Genomic DNA, 20,636 nt, shown 5'->3' with positions numbered 1-20,636 from the left:
GAGTAAATGTACTTATTCCACCACTGGCAAAAAATAGCTGCTCTACAAGCTCACAACGTGTCGCATCAACCCGCGTTGTGAATTTATACATAATTAAAAAAAAAGAGACACATTTTTATTTTCATTATACCTAGAATCATGTATAAAGTGGTTTATTTGTTCAACATCAAATCTTTGCCATGCTTGGTTGTGATAAAACCACATTTATTACATACAAGATACATGTATTTATATTCATTTATTTAAATTGTATTTATTTATTTGGTAGTGTCACGTTGAACTAAATCAGTTCATCATTTTGAGTTATGGCAGCCATCCTGAATTTCAGTGGTGTAAAGTAACTAAGTACATTTATTAAAGTACTGTACTGAGTATTTCCCATTTTCAGTACTTTTACTTCTACTCCACTACATCTCAGAGGCAAATATTGTACTTTTACTCCACTACAATTATTTAAAAACTTTAGTTAGTTATTTTGTAGATTTAGATTATTATTACAAAACCATAACCACTTGGTTACATATAGGCTACTTTTTTCGTCATTTGAAAATAGTAGATCTACTATTTTATATATTTTATACATTTGAAACCTGTGAAATGCATGGGACATTCTGCATAATGGGTACTTTTACTTTTGGTACTTTAAGTATATTTTGATGTCAACACTTTTGTACTTTTATTCAAGTACATTTTGAATTCTGGACTTTTACTTGTAACAGAGTATTTCTACATTGCAGTGTTGATATTGTTATTTAAGTAAAACATTCGAGTACTTTTACCACCACTGATCATTAATGGACTGAGATGATGAATGATATTGTACAACATTGTTCCACAACTGTGCATGCCCTGTCGCTGTCTCTTGTTAACCAGCAGGGGGAACTCATCTTCTTTGAAATTATTACCAGCAGACAGTCACCAGCCCCTGGAGTAGTGTGGTGGTGGTCTTTACCTGCAGAACCACATTGCCGTCTCACTCAGGGGTCATCAATGTGTTCGTACACGGAAAAAATTTGTCAGTGGCACGACTTGACCTTGTCCGTGGCAAATCTTTAGATATTTTTTTTTTTACATAGCATTATAGTGTTCTTATTTTGATCATAATACCCAATTACTGAATATCAAGTCTCCAGGTTTTCTTCAGAATATGTATGACACTGATTTACTATGACATTATGATACATTATGATACATTAGGAGTCCACTAGTGGTTCTCTAACTTTTTATTTTCAACGACCCCCATAACTCTGAGAGTGCACAAATGGAACCAAATGGACCTGAGCTTACAGATATTATTATATTATTACTATTTTTGAAACATTTAAAGAATCTTAAAAACATTTTTAATCATTTTTAAAATAAATTCACACATAATTCTCTTATGGGGCCCCTGGCACAACATCTTTTCAAATGGGGGTCTGTGGCCAAATACATAATCATTTGGGGGGGCTTAATGAAACTTTTTTTTTAACTGTGGGCTCCACCTGAGTGCTGCTGTGATGTTTCAGACATCATTATGAGAACCACTGCTACACTGCCCCAGGGAGAGCAGACACACTCCTGTGTAAGCTACCGAGAACTATTCAGACAGCTAACACTAGCTAGCATCAACTGTTAGGCCGGAAATAAGCTTTCCAATTGTATGTATTTTCTATGTGGCATAACTAAAACAACATGGTAGATGAAAAATAACAAACATAAAAGAGCCAAAAATGGACTTGCAGGCTGCAGATTTCAAAAGTGTGGATAAAATGTGAAGAATATATGGTCTCTACTTTGAGGCTGAAAGTGGTTTTGTAAGAGCATGGTGAATGGCATAGGCATACTGTAGCTGCTTTCTTACTTGCTAAAAAGGCACTGTCCTGAATGTGTCCCTGTCCCAAGCGTATCCCCACTCTCTCCCCTACTTTACTTGCACTGCCAAATTGTATGACACTTAAACTTGTCTGTGAAATATATTGTAAGCTGAGCCTGTGACTGAGCTAGTATCCTCAGGACCATTAAACATTTTTTTCTGTGATTTTTTTTTTGGATATAATGATATAGGCTACTATATTTAATAAATACCCTTTATTTTGCCGTTTTCAAAAAAGTTTTTTCACAGAATCAAACGTTTTATGGTCATGATTCACCAGGACCCTGGATGGCTTGATTCTAGGCTTAAAATAATTGATATAAATATTTTTGGAAATGTCAATGGGAAAAATTGGCATTGAGTATTTTGAAGTTTAACCAGGAAATGGCCGCCACTGCTATGCCCTATAAGGCATTTCAGTCAATCGAGTGTGAATTAAGTGAAATGAGCTGGTGTTATGATGAAAGTTTCCATACGCAATGGCCTCCATGATACTGTAAAACATTGCCAGAGGAATGGATTATAAGCCATGGAATTCCATCCAAAATAACAAATAGTCTCTGGAACAGAAGATCTGGACGCTGCACAAGCACAAAGTCATTTCAAGGCTGTAAACAAAACAAAACAGCTCGGTGAAAGCCACAAAATGACTGTGATGCTGTGCTTATTGCTGAAGGGCCGATTGCACACCGACTTCAAATGCAAAAATAAAGTTTTCATGGGAAAACAAAGTTTCGGTCCGGAGACCTTCATCAGGTATCTTGAATAAGGTAGTCAAGATAACCTGATGAAGGTCTCCGGACCGAAACCTTGCATTTCCTATTAAAACTTTATTTTTGCATTTGAAGAAGACAGTGTACAGGAGTTTGTCTTCTGTGTTAATCGGCCCTTGGTCTTCTCTTATGCACCTGTCGCTTTGTCTGTGTGCAAAAATCGTGCCTGTTTTTGGATGTAAAATGCATGAGAGCACTGTGTGTGTACTTCTATGCTTGTTGTGAAGGACGGGTGTTGCCACCAGGATAGAAAGACATTACACTTTGTCGTATGATGATTCGACGACCAGCAAAAACAGCCAAACTACGTGTTTGTCTACAACACGTGACATTGTGACGTGTTGTGTGCTTGTAGATCTGCTATTATCACTAAGTTGTGAAAGGTTTTGAATTCTTTTGAGATTTCTTGAACATTTGTGTACATGACATGATGACCAAAATGGGGACGCTGCGGTTAATGTGGCTAATGCTCTCGGTTAAGGGTCAGAATTCGGCCTGAACAGGTAAAAGCTACTGTTGGTTTTGAAGGTTGTATTCTTTCACTTCTTTCCTTCCACTTCCTGTTTGCATGTTGTGATTCCGTCTTGGTCAGTTTCTGAATGAATCCACTGGAGGTTGGACTCGCAGAGGTAGTTGAGAGAGGATGTTTCAGAAATAAGAGAGCATACATGACACGTGTGTTTGCGGTGTCGCGTTCAATTGTGGTTTGCATTCGAGCAGCAACTGCCTCCTTTAACCTCTTAAACCCCTATACACTTCGCTGACCGGGGTCTAAGGTTGGGCGATATGCCAAAATATTCCTATCAGCCATCGTCGGCCCAAAAATTGCTGATTGATGTCCTTGAAGCTCGAGTTATACTTCGCCGTACAGCGGTTCGTGTGTCAAAAATAGCAGATCTACAAGCTCACAACATGCCGCGGACGTGACACATGTAGATCTGGCATTTTCAGCGCACAACTCGTCGTACGACGGAGTATACATTGGGCTGTAACACGTGCAGTGTTGGGTTACTATAGTAACTTGACCGCACACTGTCAATGGACAAACCGAGATGAGACGGCATGACTGTATTTCTGTATTTCTTCTAAATCACGCTAGGGTTCATATGGTAAAGGGTCAGGGGCCAGGGAATGAATTTCATCAATGGAAAGTACTCTGCCATGCTGATATATGGTAATAAAAAGATGTGTGTGTGTTGTGTTTGCTTTGCATAGGGGCTGGTAGTGTACTTTTGCATGTGAATGAAAGCCCATACAGCTGGCTGGGATTGTCAGTTCAGCTGTGATTCTGCGCAGGCCTCTCCACTGCTGGGTTGAATGGTCGTCTATGGAGCTGCCTTTGTGTGTGTGTGTGTGTGTGTGTGTGTGTGTGTGTGTGTGTGTGTGTGTGTGTGTGTGTGTGTGTGTGTGTGTGTGTGTGTGTGTGTGTGTGTGTGTGTGTGTGTGTGTGTGTGTGTGTGTGTGTGTCTCACACTGTCATAGTGATAGTCAGAGGGGAGGGGGCTTGTTTGTAAAGAAGAAAGTAGGTGGCATTAGGATATGTCTTTTATAGACTGGGAGGTTATTAGAGGGGTCAGAGAGGTCAACAATGCATGATGACCCTCTCAGGTGCACGGATGATCTGCTGCAGTCTGCACCCATGGCAATAGATGCAGGTGTGTGATGGATGCAGTGAATCACATGGTGATGGATGCAGTGAATCAGAAGGTGATGGATGCAGTGAATCAGAAGGTGATGGATGCAGTGAATCTCATGGTGATGGATGCAGTGAATCAGAAGGTGATGGATGCAGTGAATCTCATGGTGATGGATGCAGTGAATCAGAAGGTGATGGATGCAGTGAATCTCATGGTGATGGATGCAGTGAATCAGATGGATGCAGTGAATCTCATGGTGATGGATGCAGTGAATCAGATGGATGCAGTGAATCTCATGGTGATGGATGCAGTGAATCAAATGGATGCAGGAAATCACCTCAGTAAGAGGGAAAGAAAGACTGTTAATGTGATTGGTGATGATATGAAGGCACCAACAGGAGGACTGTGTAACAATGGCTATCGAGGACTGGAACATCATTTTCTGTCAGGTTGAATTACTCCAGCAGCTGCAGGAAGGACCTCCTCTGCTGGGCCTTTTAGGCGATGGAGGTGCATGATGTTCTCCTCATCCCAAGTTAGGTCCTGTGAGATTATTGTCCCCACAACATCATAGTGATATAGTCACACAAGTGAAGGGGAGAAGCTAACGCATACCATCACACCTTCGCCCTTAAGCCCTTAAGCCGAAAATTGCTGATTTACAAGCTGAATCTTGTAGATTGGCTATTTCCGGTGCGCAACCCTGTTGCATATAGTATAAATTAAGCAATATAGCATTTCAAACCTGGCTTCAGTATTTACACACTGGTTTTGTGACATGTCTTTGCAGCGCAGTTTGAATAATAGTGATTCTTTTCATTATCTCTTGCAACAAAGAAGACTTCTTTAATGTTAATTAACTGCTTTGAAGTAGATAAAGTGATCCTATAGCCTGCACGATGAACAAATCTGACCAAGATACATTTGTACCATCTGGATACAGACAGACATAAGTTTTGGAACACACAGACAATTTAGCTATTTTTATAGGTGCAAACAGACCGTTGTGTTCCAAAACTCATCGCTATATACAGCTCGATCTTGATTCTGAGAAGCACTGGATCTGCAATGTTCTTCAGCTGCAGCATAGATGCCGCAGCATAGATTATAGACCTTTTTAAGGAAACTAGTGCAGCATACATTATCAGAGTCACCTATGACATCAGTACTATGACAATGGCACCAACAGCACAATGTAGCTTGACAAACACAAGCCGATTGAGATGGTCACGGTATTCTGTATCAATTAGTAATTGTTTATGCAAAAAGAGTTGGAGACACTTATTTCTAAGGTGGTGGTTTAATATCAATGGGAGAAGTACATTTAATTAGACACACAGGTAAAGTAGTTCTCTCTCTAAAGCAGGGATAGGACCATATTTATACACAAACAGAGGCCCGTGCCATTGAGCCACGCTGTAACCATAACAATAAATAGAGTAAATATCAGGCCAGCATACATTAGCGTCTTGGAATATTCCGACTGCTAGAGCATTTCACAAGGAGAAGGATAAATAACATCTTTGTGTCCCTGAGGACAATGGCGAACGACATAACATGCGGACAGATACACAGACAGAGATTTGTGGAATTTATAGATAAGATGTCAGATAGACAGCCCCTCAATGGAAATACAAATATTTATTGAACAATATCTATGAGCATACATTTATAGATTTTGGCACCAAGGCTCTGTTTCCTGTAAACATGAAAATATTTAAATAATCTGCCAAATAGATATTACAGGGAATAAAACAGCAAGACCCCCTAACGGGGTCATAGAAACAGAGCCCACAGGTGGACGCTGGGGAGGCGATGGGAGTGCAAAACGTCATGAGCCAGCACAGCACAGCAGCAAGATAGCAGAGAAAGGCAGGGTTTTGGGTTTGCTGTGGAGGATGGGAGGGGGGTCATGCCTCTGCTTGTGATATCCCCCCACCCCCTCTGGTCATTCATTTTTATCGCCAGTTTGGGATATGTTCTATGGCTGCTTCTGGTCAGACTGAATTAAATGCATGCATTTCTTTTTGGGGAAATGTCTGATATGATTAACATTTATTATATCGCCATTTAATCATTGTATTGAAAATGTACATTAACCACATTAACCCTGGTGTCATTATTTTTCTAAATGTTTTGAAATGCTTACTTTTTTTTCAACTTCAAATAAATACACATAAAGTAGGCTAATTAAAATCATCCCCACTTTCAACTGCAACATTGAAGTGATAAATACATGAATGCATTATCAATTACAATTCTGCGTAATGAGTAGGCCTACTTTTACGTTTGATATATTTTTTAATACATCTTGATGATGTTTTGGAATTTGAAAGCAGGACATTTTGCAAACTAGAAGCACAACACAAGATGACATTAGAAACAGTCAAATCTAAGACAAAGCTTTACACTTTCCTTTATATTGTAACGTGTATATATATATACAAATATGGGGATACTACACATGTTACATACATGTTAAACATAGTATAAATGAGAATGAACAACATTGTAGACAAATAACAAAATAAATAAATACATAAAAAGAAAAGAAATACAATCATGAAACATTACTTATTTCCCTTCGACAGATCAAGGAAGGCATCCTACACTTGAAGGAATGCATTTGGCCGTCCTTTCCTACACTCATACTATTGTTCATAAGATGCCACTTTTGACATGAACAGGTTGACTTCCATTGTCTTAAAACAATTCTACATCCAGTTGTGTAATAGCCAGATGACAGGGTCATAATGGCTCTGGCCATGGTAGCCTCCTTTGTTTATAGGACTACATTATCAGGAAGGATTCCAAAGTATACATAATGCAGGGTTTTGGGTAACACCACTCTGAGCAATTTACTTATAAAATATATAACCCCATCCTCCCATGGGGAACATTATACCTTCTCACACTCATATCATAGCATCATGAATGACTGTGCCAAGTTACCCCAACCAATACAGTTATATGGGTGCCAACCTGCTTCTCACATCGCCAACAGAGGTCAGTGTTCCTCAGTTTTAATTTAGCCATTTAGTGGTGTAAAGTAACTAAGTAGGCCTACATTTACTGAAGTACTGTACTTAAAGGGGAATTTTGGACTAAAGTTTTCTTACCTTTTCTATGACGTTATGATATCTTAGGATGAATGGTACAGTAGAAAATTTTCATAACTCCACCCCTGAGCCGCCACAGCTTAAAAGGTGCGCGGATAGGCCTTAGGTTAGATCACATATTTTGATAGCTTTTTTTTTCTTTTTTTTTTGTGAGATCTGACGTTCATAGTGACAGAACACTGTTCCAAAAAAAAAAAAAAAAAAAAAAAAAACAGAAGTCTCGCTAGACGAGATTGAAATCTCGAGATTTCAATCTCGTCTAGCGAGACTTCTGTTTTTTTTTTTTTTTTTTTTTTTTTGGTTGCATAGTGTCTCACCAAAATCTCACCAAAAAAAATATTTAAAAAAGCTATTAAAATATGTGATCTAACCTAAGGCCTATCCGCGCACCTTTTAAGCTGTGGCGGCTCAGGGGTGGAGTTATGAAATTTTTCTACTGTACCATTCATCCTAAGATATCATAACGTCATAGAAAAGGTAAGAAAACTTTAGTCCAAAATTCTCCTTTAAGTACACTTTTGAGGTTATTTTACTTTACTGGAGTGTTTCCAATTTTCAATACTTTTACTTCTACTCCACTACATCTCAGAGGCAAATGTTGTACTTTTTTACTCCACTGCAATATTTGACAACTTTTGTTACTAATCTCTTTGTAGATTTTGATTATTATTGCAAAACAAGATATTAACCACTCCAGCCCTATGCAAGCTTAGGCTATTTGAAAATGGCCGATCTGCAAGCTCACAAGGCGTTGCTTTACATTTGGAATGTTGTGAAATGGGACATTCTGCAAAATAAGTACTTTTACTTTCAATACAAGTATATTTTAATGAGAATTATTTTGTACTTTTACTCAAGTACATTTTGAATACTGGACTTTTATTTGTAATAGAGTATTTCTACATTGTGGTATTGGTACTTTTACTTAAGTACAAAATGTGGGTACTTCTTCCATCACTGGCCATTTCCACTGACTCCATCATATCCGGTACGATAGCGTAATAAAGTAAAGCCGACACCAGATGGCGCAAATGTGCGTCTTTCTTTTCTTTTCTTTTCTTTTTTTACGCAACGGGGAGACAATCAGTAGACAGACAGACAGCAGCGTTGCCATGTTCGCTTATTATAAGCGACTTTGGGCTTGTTTTTCTGCAAAGGCGCTTGTAAATATTGGTTAGGGACGGGTTGTGGCTTTTTGGCCTTGTTTCTAAAGTGTAGTTGCTTATTTCGTTTAAGACAGTAGTTCTCAAACATTTTCATGTCAAGGACCCCTAAATTAAGATGTTGCCTATTTGTCTGTCTGTGGACCCCCATCAGAAAATATTTTATTCTTAGGCTTAGGAATGCGACAAAAACTAAACAAATCTCTATGAATTCAATACTTCATGGGGTGTGTAATTGAGAGAAAATAAGTAATTTTTGGTGTGAACTACTCCTTTAAAATGTTTCAAAACTATTCCACATTTTTCAAATTGTCTTGTCTTCTTGTCTTCTGATTTTTGTTGTTGCTGAAAATAGCCAAATAGTCGATGAATTGAATACACAGGACCCCAATGGAAACAAGCCATAGTGCTCTCTTGGGTTTAATCCTTTTAGCATCCTTTTGTATTGAACTGTACTTTCTGTGCCTTTTTGCATACTGTTAATAAAGTATTGATCAATCAATCAGACAAACCAATGTTTTATGTTTAAAGGGCTTCTTTTGGGCTTAATTGTTTTCATAGCCTGGAACCAGACGAATCTGCCAAAAAAAAGGAAAAAAAAGCCCAGTGATATTTTGTCGGCCATGCAAGGTTATTATTTTCATAGATCCGGTTGCTTATTTCTCTCACAAAACCTGGCAACTCAGACAGTCAGGCAGACAGACAGACTGGAGACTCTCAGCAAGCCACAACCACACAGTCAGTCAGTGTGAGTCCTCCCAGTGTAACATCCAGACAGACAGAGAAGACACGCTGTCCCGTCCGTTCTGTTCCCCTGTCTGTTTAATCTCCAGGGAAACAAACGGAGCAGGACGTCTATTAAAAAAAACTGTTTTTTGGGTTCTTTTTCTTTCTGGACTTTGCCTTTTTGGCCCAGTATAGCATTATATAAACAGGATTTATAAGTTCTTTACAGTAGAACCACCACCACCACCCCGGACCACCGACCGGAGAAGATGGGTTCAATCCCGGCGATATCAGTCCTCATTCTGGGCATTGTGGTTCCAGCGTTGGCCGGCTATATCGAGGTATGAATCCTTCTACCGTCATTTATTTATGATCATAATAATAACGTCTTGGTTTGTGATATTATTATCGAGGTTAATTGTTACCCAGACTAGAGCTTCCCTTGAGTCAAACCACGTTACGTTTTAGCTCGAACAATGGCATGTTTCTTTCGGTCCCCTTTTATAACCGAATCCACGTTGAGTTCTAAGGAATATTTATTTCATTCTATTCCATGTGTCGTTGCAGTAGCACCATTGAGATTACAGTGACTATTCCCCCCCACCCCCCAAAAAAAAATAACTGCAACATTTAAGATCCCCAAATAAATTAGATTGTTTTAGTTTTGGATACATGCATAACTGGTCTTATGTAACGTATTCTCTCTAGACAAGAGTTCATAGTTTTCTAAAGGACTATTGTTATATTCTAAGAGCATTTTGGATGTGTGTGCAGGTCCACCATGACTTGCTGTCTGCGCGCACACACACACACACACACACACACACACACACACACACACACACACACACACTGCAGATTGTTATTAGTGAGAGTACTAGCTACACTACAGGAAGGGCTATAAGTAGAATTATAGGAGGGTTTGTTGCTGCAGAGATCAAATGAAAGACAATGGGGCCTTTGTGAGGGCCCTGGGGACACACAACACAGTGGCAGTACACACACACACTGCTTATGCTCGTTCATGTATGGCGTGCACGGTGCACGCATGGGGTAAACTCGTCCTAATTAAAACCACTCAACCACTGTAGACACTAGCCATCATCTTCATCGAAATGATGTCTCATTATTATCATCAACCTTAAAGTCTACCCACTGTAATGAGTGTGTTCCCTGTATTGCATCATAAAGAGCCTATAAGTATGTTACAGGCCTATGTGTATTTTTCTACATTTTGATCATTAGTGGTGCTAATTGTGGTTGCTTGCTTCAGTTCAGATGAGAAAGCACACACACACACACACACACACACACACACACACACACACACACACACACACCCACACACACACACACACACACACACACACACACTCCCCTGCTGCCTTTACCTTATCAGTTTTGTTCTTTGAGGCTGATGCCTGTATACCAGACAAGTGTCTCTGGATAACAATGTGCCCATTTTCTGTGCAAACAGTCCTACTTTCCTCCTGTGGCCAATCAGCATGCTGCTGCTGCTCACTGATTGTTGGCTCAGGCAAAACATTTGGAAGGTCGTTTTCCTTCTTGCACCTTCTTTCTGTGGTGCACAGAATCAGTGGTTATCGCCCGAGGACTGGTTTGTCCTGCGTCTGCGTCAAAAACCTCGGCTGTATCAGCTAGTTTGTGTGTGTGTGTGTGTGTGTGGGGGGGGGGGGTGTGTAACGTCTTATTATATTCTATATTCTAGAGATTCTACATGACTGCTTGTGTTTTTCTTGTTAAAAGAGACCCCCCCCCCCCCCCACGAAGCGATGGGATTTTTTTAAATCTCTTTCTTTTGGCAGATAAAAGCAGTAGTCATATACCATGTGTCCCGACATGAGTTAATGAATCAGTTCAGTGAATTATACTATTCAGTCACCCAGGACAAATTGGCTATAATAATGATGTGGCACGTACACGGTCAAATCCTGTTAATTTATCCCATTTATAACTCAATGGGCCCTCAGTGAACCCTTATGGGTCCATTTGGTTATTTTTCGTACAATCTCACAGTTAAATTGGCTTTTAGCCAGTAACCTAGAGGCTGTGTGGGTTGTACTGGGTCTGGGGGGCTACAGGCCATTACTGTCATTCCTCTTGTGGTAGAAGTGTGTGTGTATGTGTGTATGTATGGAGAGCCATTTGCTGATGATCTTGTAGGGAGAAGGCTGAGGTGGATGTTACTGTGCCGACATGCTGATGGCACAGACACATACCCTGCCGAGTACTGGACGTGGACACACACACACCCCCTCGGGAGGTCCTGGACCTTGAGCCGAATTTATGAGCCGCCTGCCAGAGCCCCTAGGGACTAACAACATCACCTCGACACACACACACACACACACACACACACACACACACACACACACACACACACACACACACACACACACACACACACACACACTCCCCCGAATGGACCTGTCAGCAGCAGTACTGGGACGGATTGTTCCACTTCGTCCCTGCATCTACTGTTCTGCATTTTTATCATGGGTGGGGCTGGTTTTAGGGAGGCACTGTTATCAGAAAGAATGATTGGCTGACATGATAGCTGATAGTTTAGAGAACAGCGTCAAAATATAAAAACAACTCTCCTCCCAAATTCCCATTACATATAGTAACTTGCAAGTACATGAATCATTAGCCCTAATTTCCATATTAAAGGGCAAGGCTGACTTTCTGTACAGTTTTGAGCTCTCCCCATGACACCTATCTTTTGATTGATTGAATACTTTATTAGACAGAAATGTAAACAGCACGGGGTACAGTCAGACATTTGAGCTAAAAGGATAACATTTAACCTATTAACCTGTTTTGTGTAAGTATTTGGCACATCCCAGCCCATACACAAATAATAAATCATTGTCATAAGGCGGCTTTCCATATACATGGACTTACCTAGCCCCACCCCACACCGCCCACCACAGCAACGGTTTCCACTACAATGAAGTGGGTAGAGTGGTGTGTAAGTGGTACTAAACTGGTGCCTAAAAAGTACCCAGTCTTGGGTAGGTCTGAGCTGGGCTAAGCGGGGCTAAAGCTGTGACTGCTACTGATTGGTCGGCTCACAGCTGTGTCTGTCCACTCAGGTCTCTGTAAAATGTAAACATTACGGTAGCAGTGTTGCCATGTCCACTTATTATAAGCGACATTGGGCTTATTTTTCTGTAAAGTTGTTTGTAAATATTGGTAGTACTTTTACTCCACTACAATTATCTGAAAACGTATTAGTTACTAGTTACTAGTTACTTTTCAGATATAAATGATTACATTATAAAACATACATTAACCACTTAAGCCCTATTTTATACCTAGGCTATTTGAAAATAGCCGATCTACAAGCTCACAACGCATCGCATCATTGTAGATCTGCTATTTTCAAACATTTTAGTACTTACTTTTGGTACCTTATTAAGTACATTTTGATACCAATAGTTTTTGTACTTTTACTCAAGTAATTCCAGACTTTCACTTGTAGATGCTTCGGATTGATACTTTTACTTAAGTAAAACATTTGAGTACTTTTTCCACCACTGCTTGTTTCTAAAATGTAGTTGATTATTTGGGGCTTGTTTCCATATGTTGTTGAAACCAGTGGTTCTTAAACATTTTCATGTCAAGGACCCCCAAATTAATATGTATTTGTCAACATTATATATGTATTTTTTAAATAGCAGATGCACACACTCACAATGCGTCGCATCGCTACGCGTTGTGAGTTTGTATATCTGCTATTTTCAAATAGCCGTAGATAGTCGCTTCTTTTGGGATTGTTTTCATAGACCTGATTGCTTATTTTTTTCTGCTAAACCTGGCAACAATGAATGTGCGACGATACACGCTAATAATGTTTTTTATATAAGTGATGGCAACGTGTTTAGACACCACACAGGTCTTCCCAACAATAGCGAAGATTAAAGTCAGGGTGAACATGGCCAAATAATAACTTAAGAGACAAACTAGCTCTGAGGAAGCACGCTAGCATTTAGGCTAACCCTGTAGCCTGAGGCTAAGTTGGTGTGTTAAAGAAAGGGGCGTTGATTTCCTTCGGGAGGGGAGGGGAGGGTGGGGATTTTGCGAGTGGGGACTTTTGTGCAATGGAAACGCAAGACATTTTGAAGCGGTGCGGTGCGGTTCTGGACTGTACTGGACAGTGTCGTGCTTAAGCTGTGATGGAAAAGCGGCTATAGTCATACTGATAATTTTCAAATACAACCCTGATTGTTTTTGTTTTTCCCCCTCCTTCCTTTTCAATCCCTTTCAGGGATCAGACAGCTACTTCAGCTGTGTAAACGCTTCTGCTTTGTCAGATACCTGCGAGAGCATCCCGATTGTTATCTTTTGTTACCTCAGCTGTGTTTTCTCTGTGACGGGCAACATCCCGTGCAGCAGACATTACAATGAGTTACGCAGGCATTCCTACCGGAGCTTAACCCTGGTGATTTCTGCTTCTTTACTCTCTGTAATTCCACTAGTACGTTGTTTTATCTCATCCCACAGCGGGAAAGGATTTAGTTTCAATTTGTCTACTTTGAGTTGTGCGTTTGTGTGTGTGCGGGTGGGGGTTGATGTGTAAAAAAAAACGGGTGGACATTTTCTCAACCACTAACGGCTAGATATTTATTCGTATTTTAGATTTTAAAGGAAAGAAGATGACGGACAATTTGGCCCCAAAGCAGTATGCTGGGGTTAATGAGGTTAACCCTTTTAATCAAGTTGTTAAATAGTGATATTATCAAACATAACGATATCAGACAGTCTACATTTCCCAATGGAAATGCATGTATTTAATTCAGTCTGACCAGAAGCAGGGATAAAACATATCCCCACCAGTGGCTATAGAAATGAATGACCGGGGGATATTAAAAACCGAGGCTTGGATCCCCCCCAACCAGTGGTGTGTTCTACCGTGTTACGCTATATACGTAGTGTGACCTGCAGAAAAAAATAGTAAGCGTAGCCTTCTACTAACCATTTCATCCATTGAAAACGCGTTAGCGTATCTCCACGACCACACGCATGTCATGCAGGGAATGATTATTGTATCCCTCCGAACCCAACGCGCGCGCGCGTGTGTGTGTGTGTGTTGCTTAAGCATCTGTATCCAGAAAATTGCATCATAGCACATCATCTGCTGATAATGCCTCCCACTGGACTGATGGACTACAGAATAGCTGGGATGCCTAACATGTTTAGTACATCCCAGTCTCTGCTGACTTTGGCAGGGCGGCGATTTCCCTAGCTATGACACAGAGTGTAGTAGGAGAGGCAGAATGAGGCAACAGGCACATATTACGCAATGCAATGGCAGATTTCTTTTTTTGGGGGGAGCTAGTCATGAGGTACAGTATGTGTTAATTTGTTCCCTTTCCCCTTGGCTTGTGGTCAGCAAGTGTCAACATGCTTGATGTGCCATGTGTCACTCAAGGTGACACGATCGATTGAGCCGACTGGATTTGTTTTAAAATCCTACTGTTGACGCACTCCTGCGGATCAGTGACTTCTGCCTCTGTTTTAAGTAATGAAAATAAAATGTTGACCAAACACTATAACCCTGTTTGACGCTCATTGTTACATGACTCACAAGATCATTAAAATTTTACCTAATAAGACATTTCAGTCAATCGAGTGTGAATTAAGTGAAATGAGATGGTGTTATGTTGGTTGCAATGAAAGCTTCCATACGCAATGGCCTCCATGATACTGTAAAACATTGCCAGAGGAATGGATTATAAGCCATGGAATTCCATCCAAAATAACAAATAGTCTCTGGAACAGAAGATCTGGACGCTGCACAAAGTAATTTCAAGGCTGTAAACAAAACAAAACCACTCGGTGAAAGCCACAAAATGACTGTGATGCTGTGCTTATTGCTGTTTGGACCAAGGGCCGATTGCACACCGACTTCAAATGCAAAAATAAAGTTTTCATGGGAAAACAACGTTTCGGTCCGGAGACCTTCATCAGGGGTATCTTGAATAAGGTAGTCAAGATAACCTGATGAAGGTCTCCGGACCGAAACCTTGCATTTCCTATTAAAACTTTATTTTTGCATTTGAAGAAGACAGTGTACAGGAGTCTTCTGTGTTAATCGGCCCTTGGTCTTCTCTTATGCACCTGTGGCTTTGTCTGTGTGCAAAAACCGTGCTTGTTTTTGGATGACAAATGCATGAGAGCACTGTGTGTGTACTTCTATGCTTGTTGTGAAGGACAGGTGTTGCCACCAGGATAGAAAGACAAAAGATAATCTAACCACTTAAGCCCTATACACTTTGTCGTATGATGAGTCGACGACCAGCAAAAACGGCCAATTCCTTCCTTCCACTTCCTGTTTGAAAGTTGTGATTCCGTCTTGGTCAGTTTCTGAATGAATCCACTGGAGGTTGGACTCGCAGAGGTAGTTGAGAGAGGATGTTTCAGAAATAAGTGAGTATACATGACACGTGTGTTTGCGTTCAATTGTGGTTTGCATTCGAGCAGCAACTGCCTCCTTTAACCTCTTAAACCCCTATACACTTCGCTGACCGGGGTCTAAGGTTGGGCGATATGCCAAAATATTCCTATCAGCCATCGTCGGCCCAAAAATTGCTGATTGATGTCCTTGAAGCTCGAGTTATACTTCGCCCTACAGCGGTTCGCGTGTCAAAAATAGCAGATCTACAAGCTCACAACATGCCGCGGACGTGACACATGTAGATCTGGCATTTTCAGCGCGCAACTCGTCGTACGACGGAGTATACATTGGGCTGTAACACGTGCAGTGTTGGGTTACTATAGTAACTTGACCGCACGCTGTCAATGGACAAACCGAGATGAGACGGCATGACTGTATTTCTGTATTTCTTCTAAATCACGCTAGGGTTCATATGGTAAAGGCTAAAGGGTCAGGGGCCAGGGAATGAATTTCATCAATGGAAAGTACTCTGCCATGCTGATATATGGTAATAAAAAGATGTGTGTGTGTTGTGTTTGCTTTGCATAGGGGCTGGTAGTGTACTTTTGCATGTGAATGAAAGCCCATACAGCTGGCTGGGATTGTCAGTTCAGCTGTGATTCTGCGCAGGCCTCCACTGCTGGGTTGAATGGTCGTCTATGGAGCTGCCTTTGTGTGGTCCTGAATAGAGTGTGAAGATACAACCTGAGGTGATAAAGACACCTCAAATAGATGCTGGGGGCGCTTTTCCGCTGCACGGTGCCGACTTTTAAGTGCTATTTTATACTTTGTTGTACGATTGTGTCACTATTTTGGAAGATCTTTGAATATTTTCGCCTATAATGATGACATGCCCAAAATAGGGAAGCCAAGTTGAAATTTGTTAACTCTTTGGTTATCAATTAGGCCAAAGTAACTGATAAATCTCTGTCGAGATTGCAAGCAGGCTGAGAGCTGGCACTGCCGCTTTAAGCCCTAAAAGAAATGGAAACTAGCTGATCTACAAGCTCACAATGTGTCGCAAAACGACCCGTTGAGCTTTTAGGTTGGCTATTTTTGAAGAAAAAAAAAACACTAATGTAAAGAAAAAAATAAAATGTGTATAATGACATGCCCTGATGCCAGATTGAAAGTGGTTACAAATTGGGACATGTCAGCTACATCATTTCAAATACCGATGTCGCCCAAAAAGTCAAATAATGAACGATATATCGGACCAAACTGAGGTGTGTCTCTACTTCTAGTATTATTAATAAGACGAGGCGCTGCCTCCTACCTGACAATGTTACACGTGTCAAGCTGCTATACTTATTTTAAAAGTTGTTGTTTAATGTATACAGTAGTAGCCCTGTGTTGTTTTGTCTGTCTTGTTTTGGCCAAAGAGAGCGCTTTGTCTGACGATTTTTATTGTGCCTATTTTTCATTGATTGAATACTTTATTAACAGTTTGCAAAAAAAGGCACGGTGCGTCGGTGGCACAAATTTATACAAAAGATCGTGCTGAGACAATTATTTTTTTGTTACATGAACACTATTGATCTTCATTGCATGTAAATCCTACTTTTGGAAATAACTTGTCTTATTATTGCCTTAAATCCTTTCAATAAATTACGGGCATTATGAAACTTAACCTTTTTTTTCACCGATAGACTATGCAATGTTGCTCCCCATAGGATCTATAATGAATTGCAGCTTTTTTAAAAGCACGTTCGTTAATCAAAAAATTATGGTTCAAACGTCCGTTCAAAGACCCCCGCTAAAGCTCGAATCCTAAAAACAGGGTTCGGGGACAGCTCTATTAAGCTTATTTACTGATCAAGCAGATAAATGTCAGTCCTAATCATATAATCATAACAAAAAAGGAATCCATTAAAAATTTCAGAATTCCAGTGTTGGGAACGTGGGATACATCCTGAGGTGTACTGTACACATACAAGTAATACTGCCTGAAGCCCATAAGTGCAATATCGCTTATGTTTGGTCTCCTTTGTGCAAGACCCGGGTGTTGCGCAATGACTTTACTGAGTTGACCGGCTGACACTCAAGGACATTTTGCTTTGGTCGAGACTGAGAGCCTCTCTCCAGTCACGATTATTGTTGTCAATCAAGTTAGAAGACAACAGCACACACTCGGCAGAGATGCAGGCTCGCCTGCCCTCGAATTTGCAGATGAGTGAGTGCATTTAAACCATGTTTGGTCTGCCCCGTTAGTATCCTCTTACCATCTTACAATCCTCTTACACTTGATTTATGCTCCATCGTGCAACGTTTGTAATGCATTGAAAATAGTACATCTACAAGTTCACAAGAATCACATGCGTTGTGAGCTTGTAGATCGGCGATGGAGTATAAATGAAGCATTAATGTCAAGAAACAGTCCATGCTTACACATTCGCATCAGGGAAGGTACAGTATTAATCCATCATACCTGGGTCTCTCAGTCAGTCAGTCACATACACACACACACACTCGCATACACACACACACATGCATACACATTTATGAAATGGGGACTAGACTCACTCACTCCCTGCCCTACCCAACTCTGTGATATGAAATATATACCGACACACACGGGAGTGAGTTATTTACTAACTAATGCACACAAGAGTCATACTTGTTCACTCGCCTACACACACGAGTGCACGCCACGCACACACACGCACCCTCATTCACACCCAGCGACGGCAAACGCTTCAAAGGCAAACAGTAGCAGAGCCCCGTGAGTCACCTGCGTGAGTGATGTGCGCTCAGCGGCGACAGATGATCTATGGTGCCCTGACTAACAGAGGGAGAGGCTGTCTGATTAGATCCAAGCCCCTTCCCACCCCCTGCATTTCCTCAAAGACAGACAGACGCACGCCACGCACACTCGTGCGCACGCACGCACACACTCACTGCACATTTGCTTATGTGCCTCTTTATCTTCCACTCGGTCTCATTTTCTCAACACACACACACACACACACACACACACACACACACACACACGTCTCTTTTTCTTCCACCCTCCTCTGTCTCGCTTTCTCTCTCCGTCTCCAAGCCTGTGCATGTCTCTTTTCTTGGAGTGGTGCCATCAAGCAGCCATGCTCTCTGTCTCTGTGCTAGTCATGTGGATTGAAAGAGAGAGGCCTCGTCAGGCGAGCGAGCCTGGGCTTTGTCTCCCGGCGCTCCGCCCGTGTGCGCTCCAATTATACCAGGCGCCCAGGCTCCATGGCGTGTCTTTGCGTGTGTGTGTAGTGTACACGTTTTCAGCGTGCATTATGTTGGTGCTACTGAATCCTCCACGCAGCTCGGCTCATCACATATTTAGTCATCTTTCTTTTTCTTTTTTTTCTCTCCTCCATGAGAGATGCTGGCAGCGTTTCAGCTGGAGTGGTGGTGGTGATGCGGTGTGGCGAAGTGAGCGAGTTCAAGTTGAGACACACACGCACACACCGCTCGACTGCGTAAGACCCACCCTGCCGTATGTGGGCCAATCCAATCTGTGGAGCTGTCTTTGTTCAGTGTACCTGGCTGTGGCAGGCGGTGAACGGGCTCGGCCGTATTAGAATTCTTTCTTTTTGTCGGTCTTGTATATCAGGAATGTGTCGCCTCAAGTGCAAACATTATTCGCCAGAGTTTCAACCACACAGTGTTGCCAACACTGCTCCTGGGCTGCGGGTTCATCAGACAAAAAATATGCCCTTTGAATACATGTAAGAGAAACCTTGTGAGATCCCTTCAGTGTGTGTGTTTCAAGAAAAATAATATATTCTCAACGTGTATGGGTTGAATCCTATTGCCCCCCTCACACGAAAATAGTTGGGGTTTCTTTGTATGTGTGTGTGCATGCGTGCATGTTGTACTGTACGTGTGTACCTCTCCCACAGTCCCCTTCCACCTGTCTATCCCAAGTGTGTGTGTGTGTGCATGCATGCACGCACGTGCGAACCTCCCCCACAGTCCCCTTTCGCCTGCCTATCCGTGAGTGTGCGTGCCTACAGTAGCTCTCTGAGTCACTGTTGCAGCTTGGGTTGTTCCTATGAATAAAATATCTGATGTTCTATCCAGGAGTTATCTTGGTATATATCTATATATATGTGTGGGTTGTGTTCCTCCCCCTATGGCCCTGTCTGTACACTTTAATGTCTCTGTCTGTCCAACTGTCTCTCTGTGTGTCAGGGTGTGACTCCGCCTGTCTGTGCTGCTGAGCCAGCTCGTTCTCTGTTGCCTTTGTCAGGTGTGTATCTAGGTGTGTGTGTGTGTGTGTGTGTGTGTGTGTGTGTGTGTAGTTTTTTTGTTGTAGAATCAGTGAGTCATGGGGGTGGCAGGGACTGGGCGAGGTCTGCACACTGATTTATCGGCCTTGTTTTCCAAAGCTGCATCGCCACCAGGCAGGAAAGGAAAACGGAGGCAGAGAATCAAAGAGCTGGTGTAACTGTGTGCCGGGCATTGTTGTTTTCCATCTGTTTACACGCACAACTGCACAAGTAAATGCAGGGGAATGAATTAAACCTAAATCAAGCTTCATACCCAAGGGCTCTTCTCCTCTACTCTCCTCTCGTGTTCGAGCCCGTTCTTTTGGATCTCACCTCTCTATTGTTGAACAAGAACTTTTTGAAGTCAGGTCCCACTTTTCCAAAGTTCACTCATAATTGATGTGGCGTCTCATATCTCATATCTCCGTCTGGAGTCGTGTGTCACTTTGTTCTTTTCTGCTTCTGTGTCTGATTTGTTTATCTGTCAAACCACACACCTGTCTTTTTCTGTGTGTGTGTGTGTGTGTGTGTGTGTGTGAATGTGTGGGTGTGGGCATATTTATGTATCCATGTCTTTGTTTTCCCTATGGGCGTACGCATGCTGCGCACACCCCCCCTACCCCATATATTGGTAGCGCAACACCATCATGCACCGAAGTATA

The 20,636-nt window shown here is 41.5% G+C and overlaps 1 protein-coding gene across 5 annotated transcripts in view; it reads left to right on the top strand.

The window, feature by feature from the left end:
• Positions 1-9,283: 9,283 nt before the first annotated feature.
• Positions 9,284-20,636, top strand: part of aplp2 (amyloid beta (A4) precursor-like protein 2) — an 87,248-nt gene continuing 75,895 nt past the window's right edge. For 4 of the 5 annotated variants that reach the window (XM_080429027.1, XM_080429026.1, XM_080429025.1 and 1 more), the window contains exon 1: positions 9,284-9,614. In XM_080429027.1, coding sequence (XP_080285153.1) covers positions 9,543-9,614 — 72 coding nt within the window. In that variant the 5' untranslated portion in view covers positions 9,284-9,542. The remainder of the gene's footprint in view (positions 9,615-20,636) is intronic. The other variant, XM_080429024.1, reaches the window with a different exon arrangement.

Source organism: Gymnoscopelus braueri (genome assembly GCF_963280865.1).
Source record: "Gymnoscopelus braueri genome assembly, chromosome: 5".
In the NCBI taxonomy this organism is placed as follows: domain Eukaryota; kingdom Metazoa; phylum Chordata; class Actinopteri; order Myctophiformes; family Myctophidae; genus Gymnoscopelus; species Gymnoscopelus braueri.
Note: the sequence above shows the minus strand (reverse complement) of the source record. Positions and strands in the feature narration are given on the sequence as shown.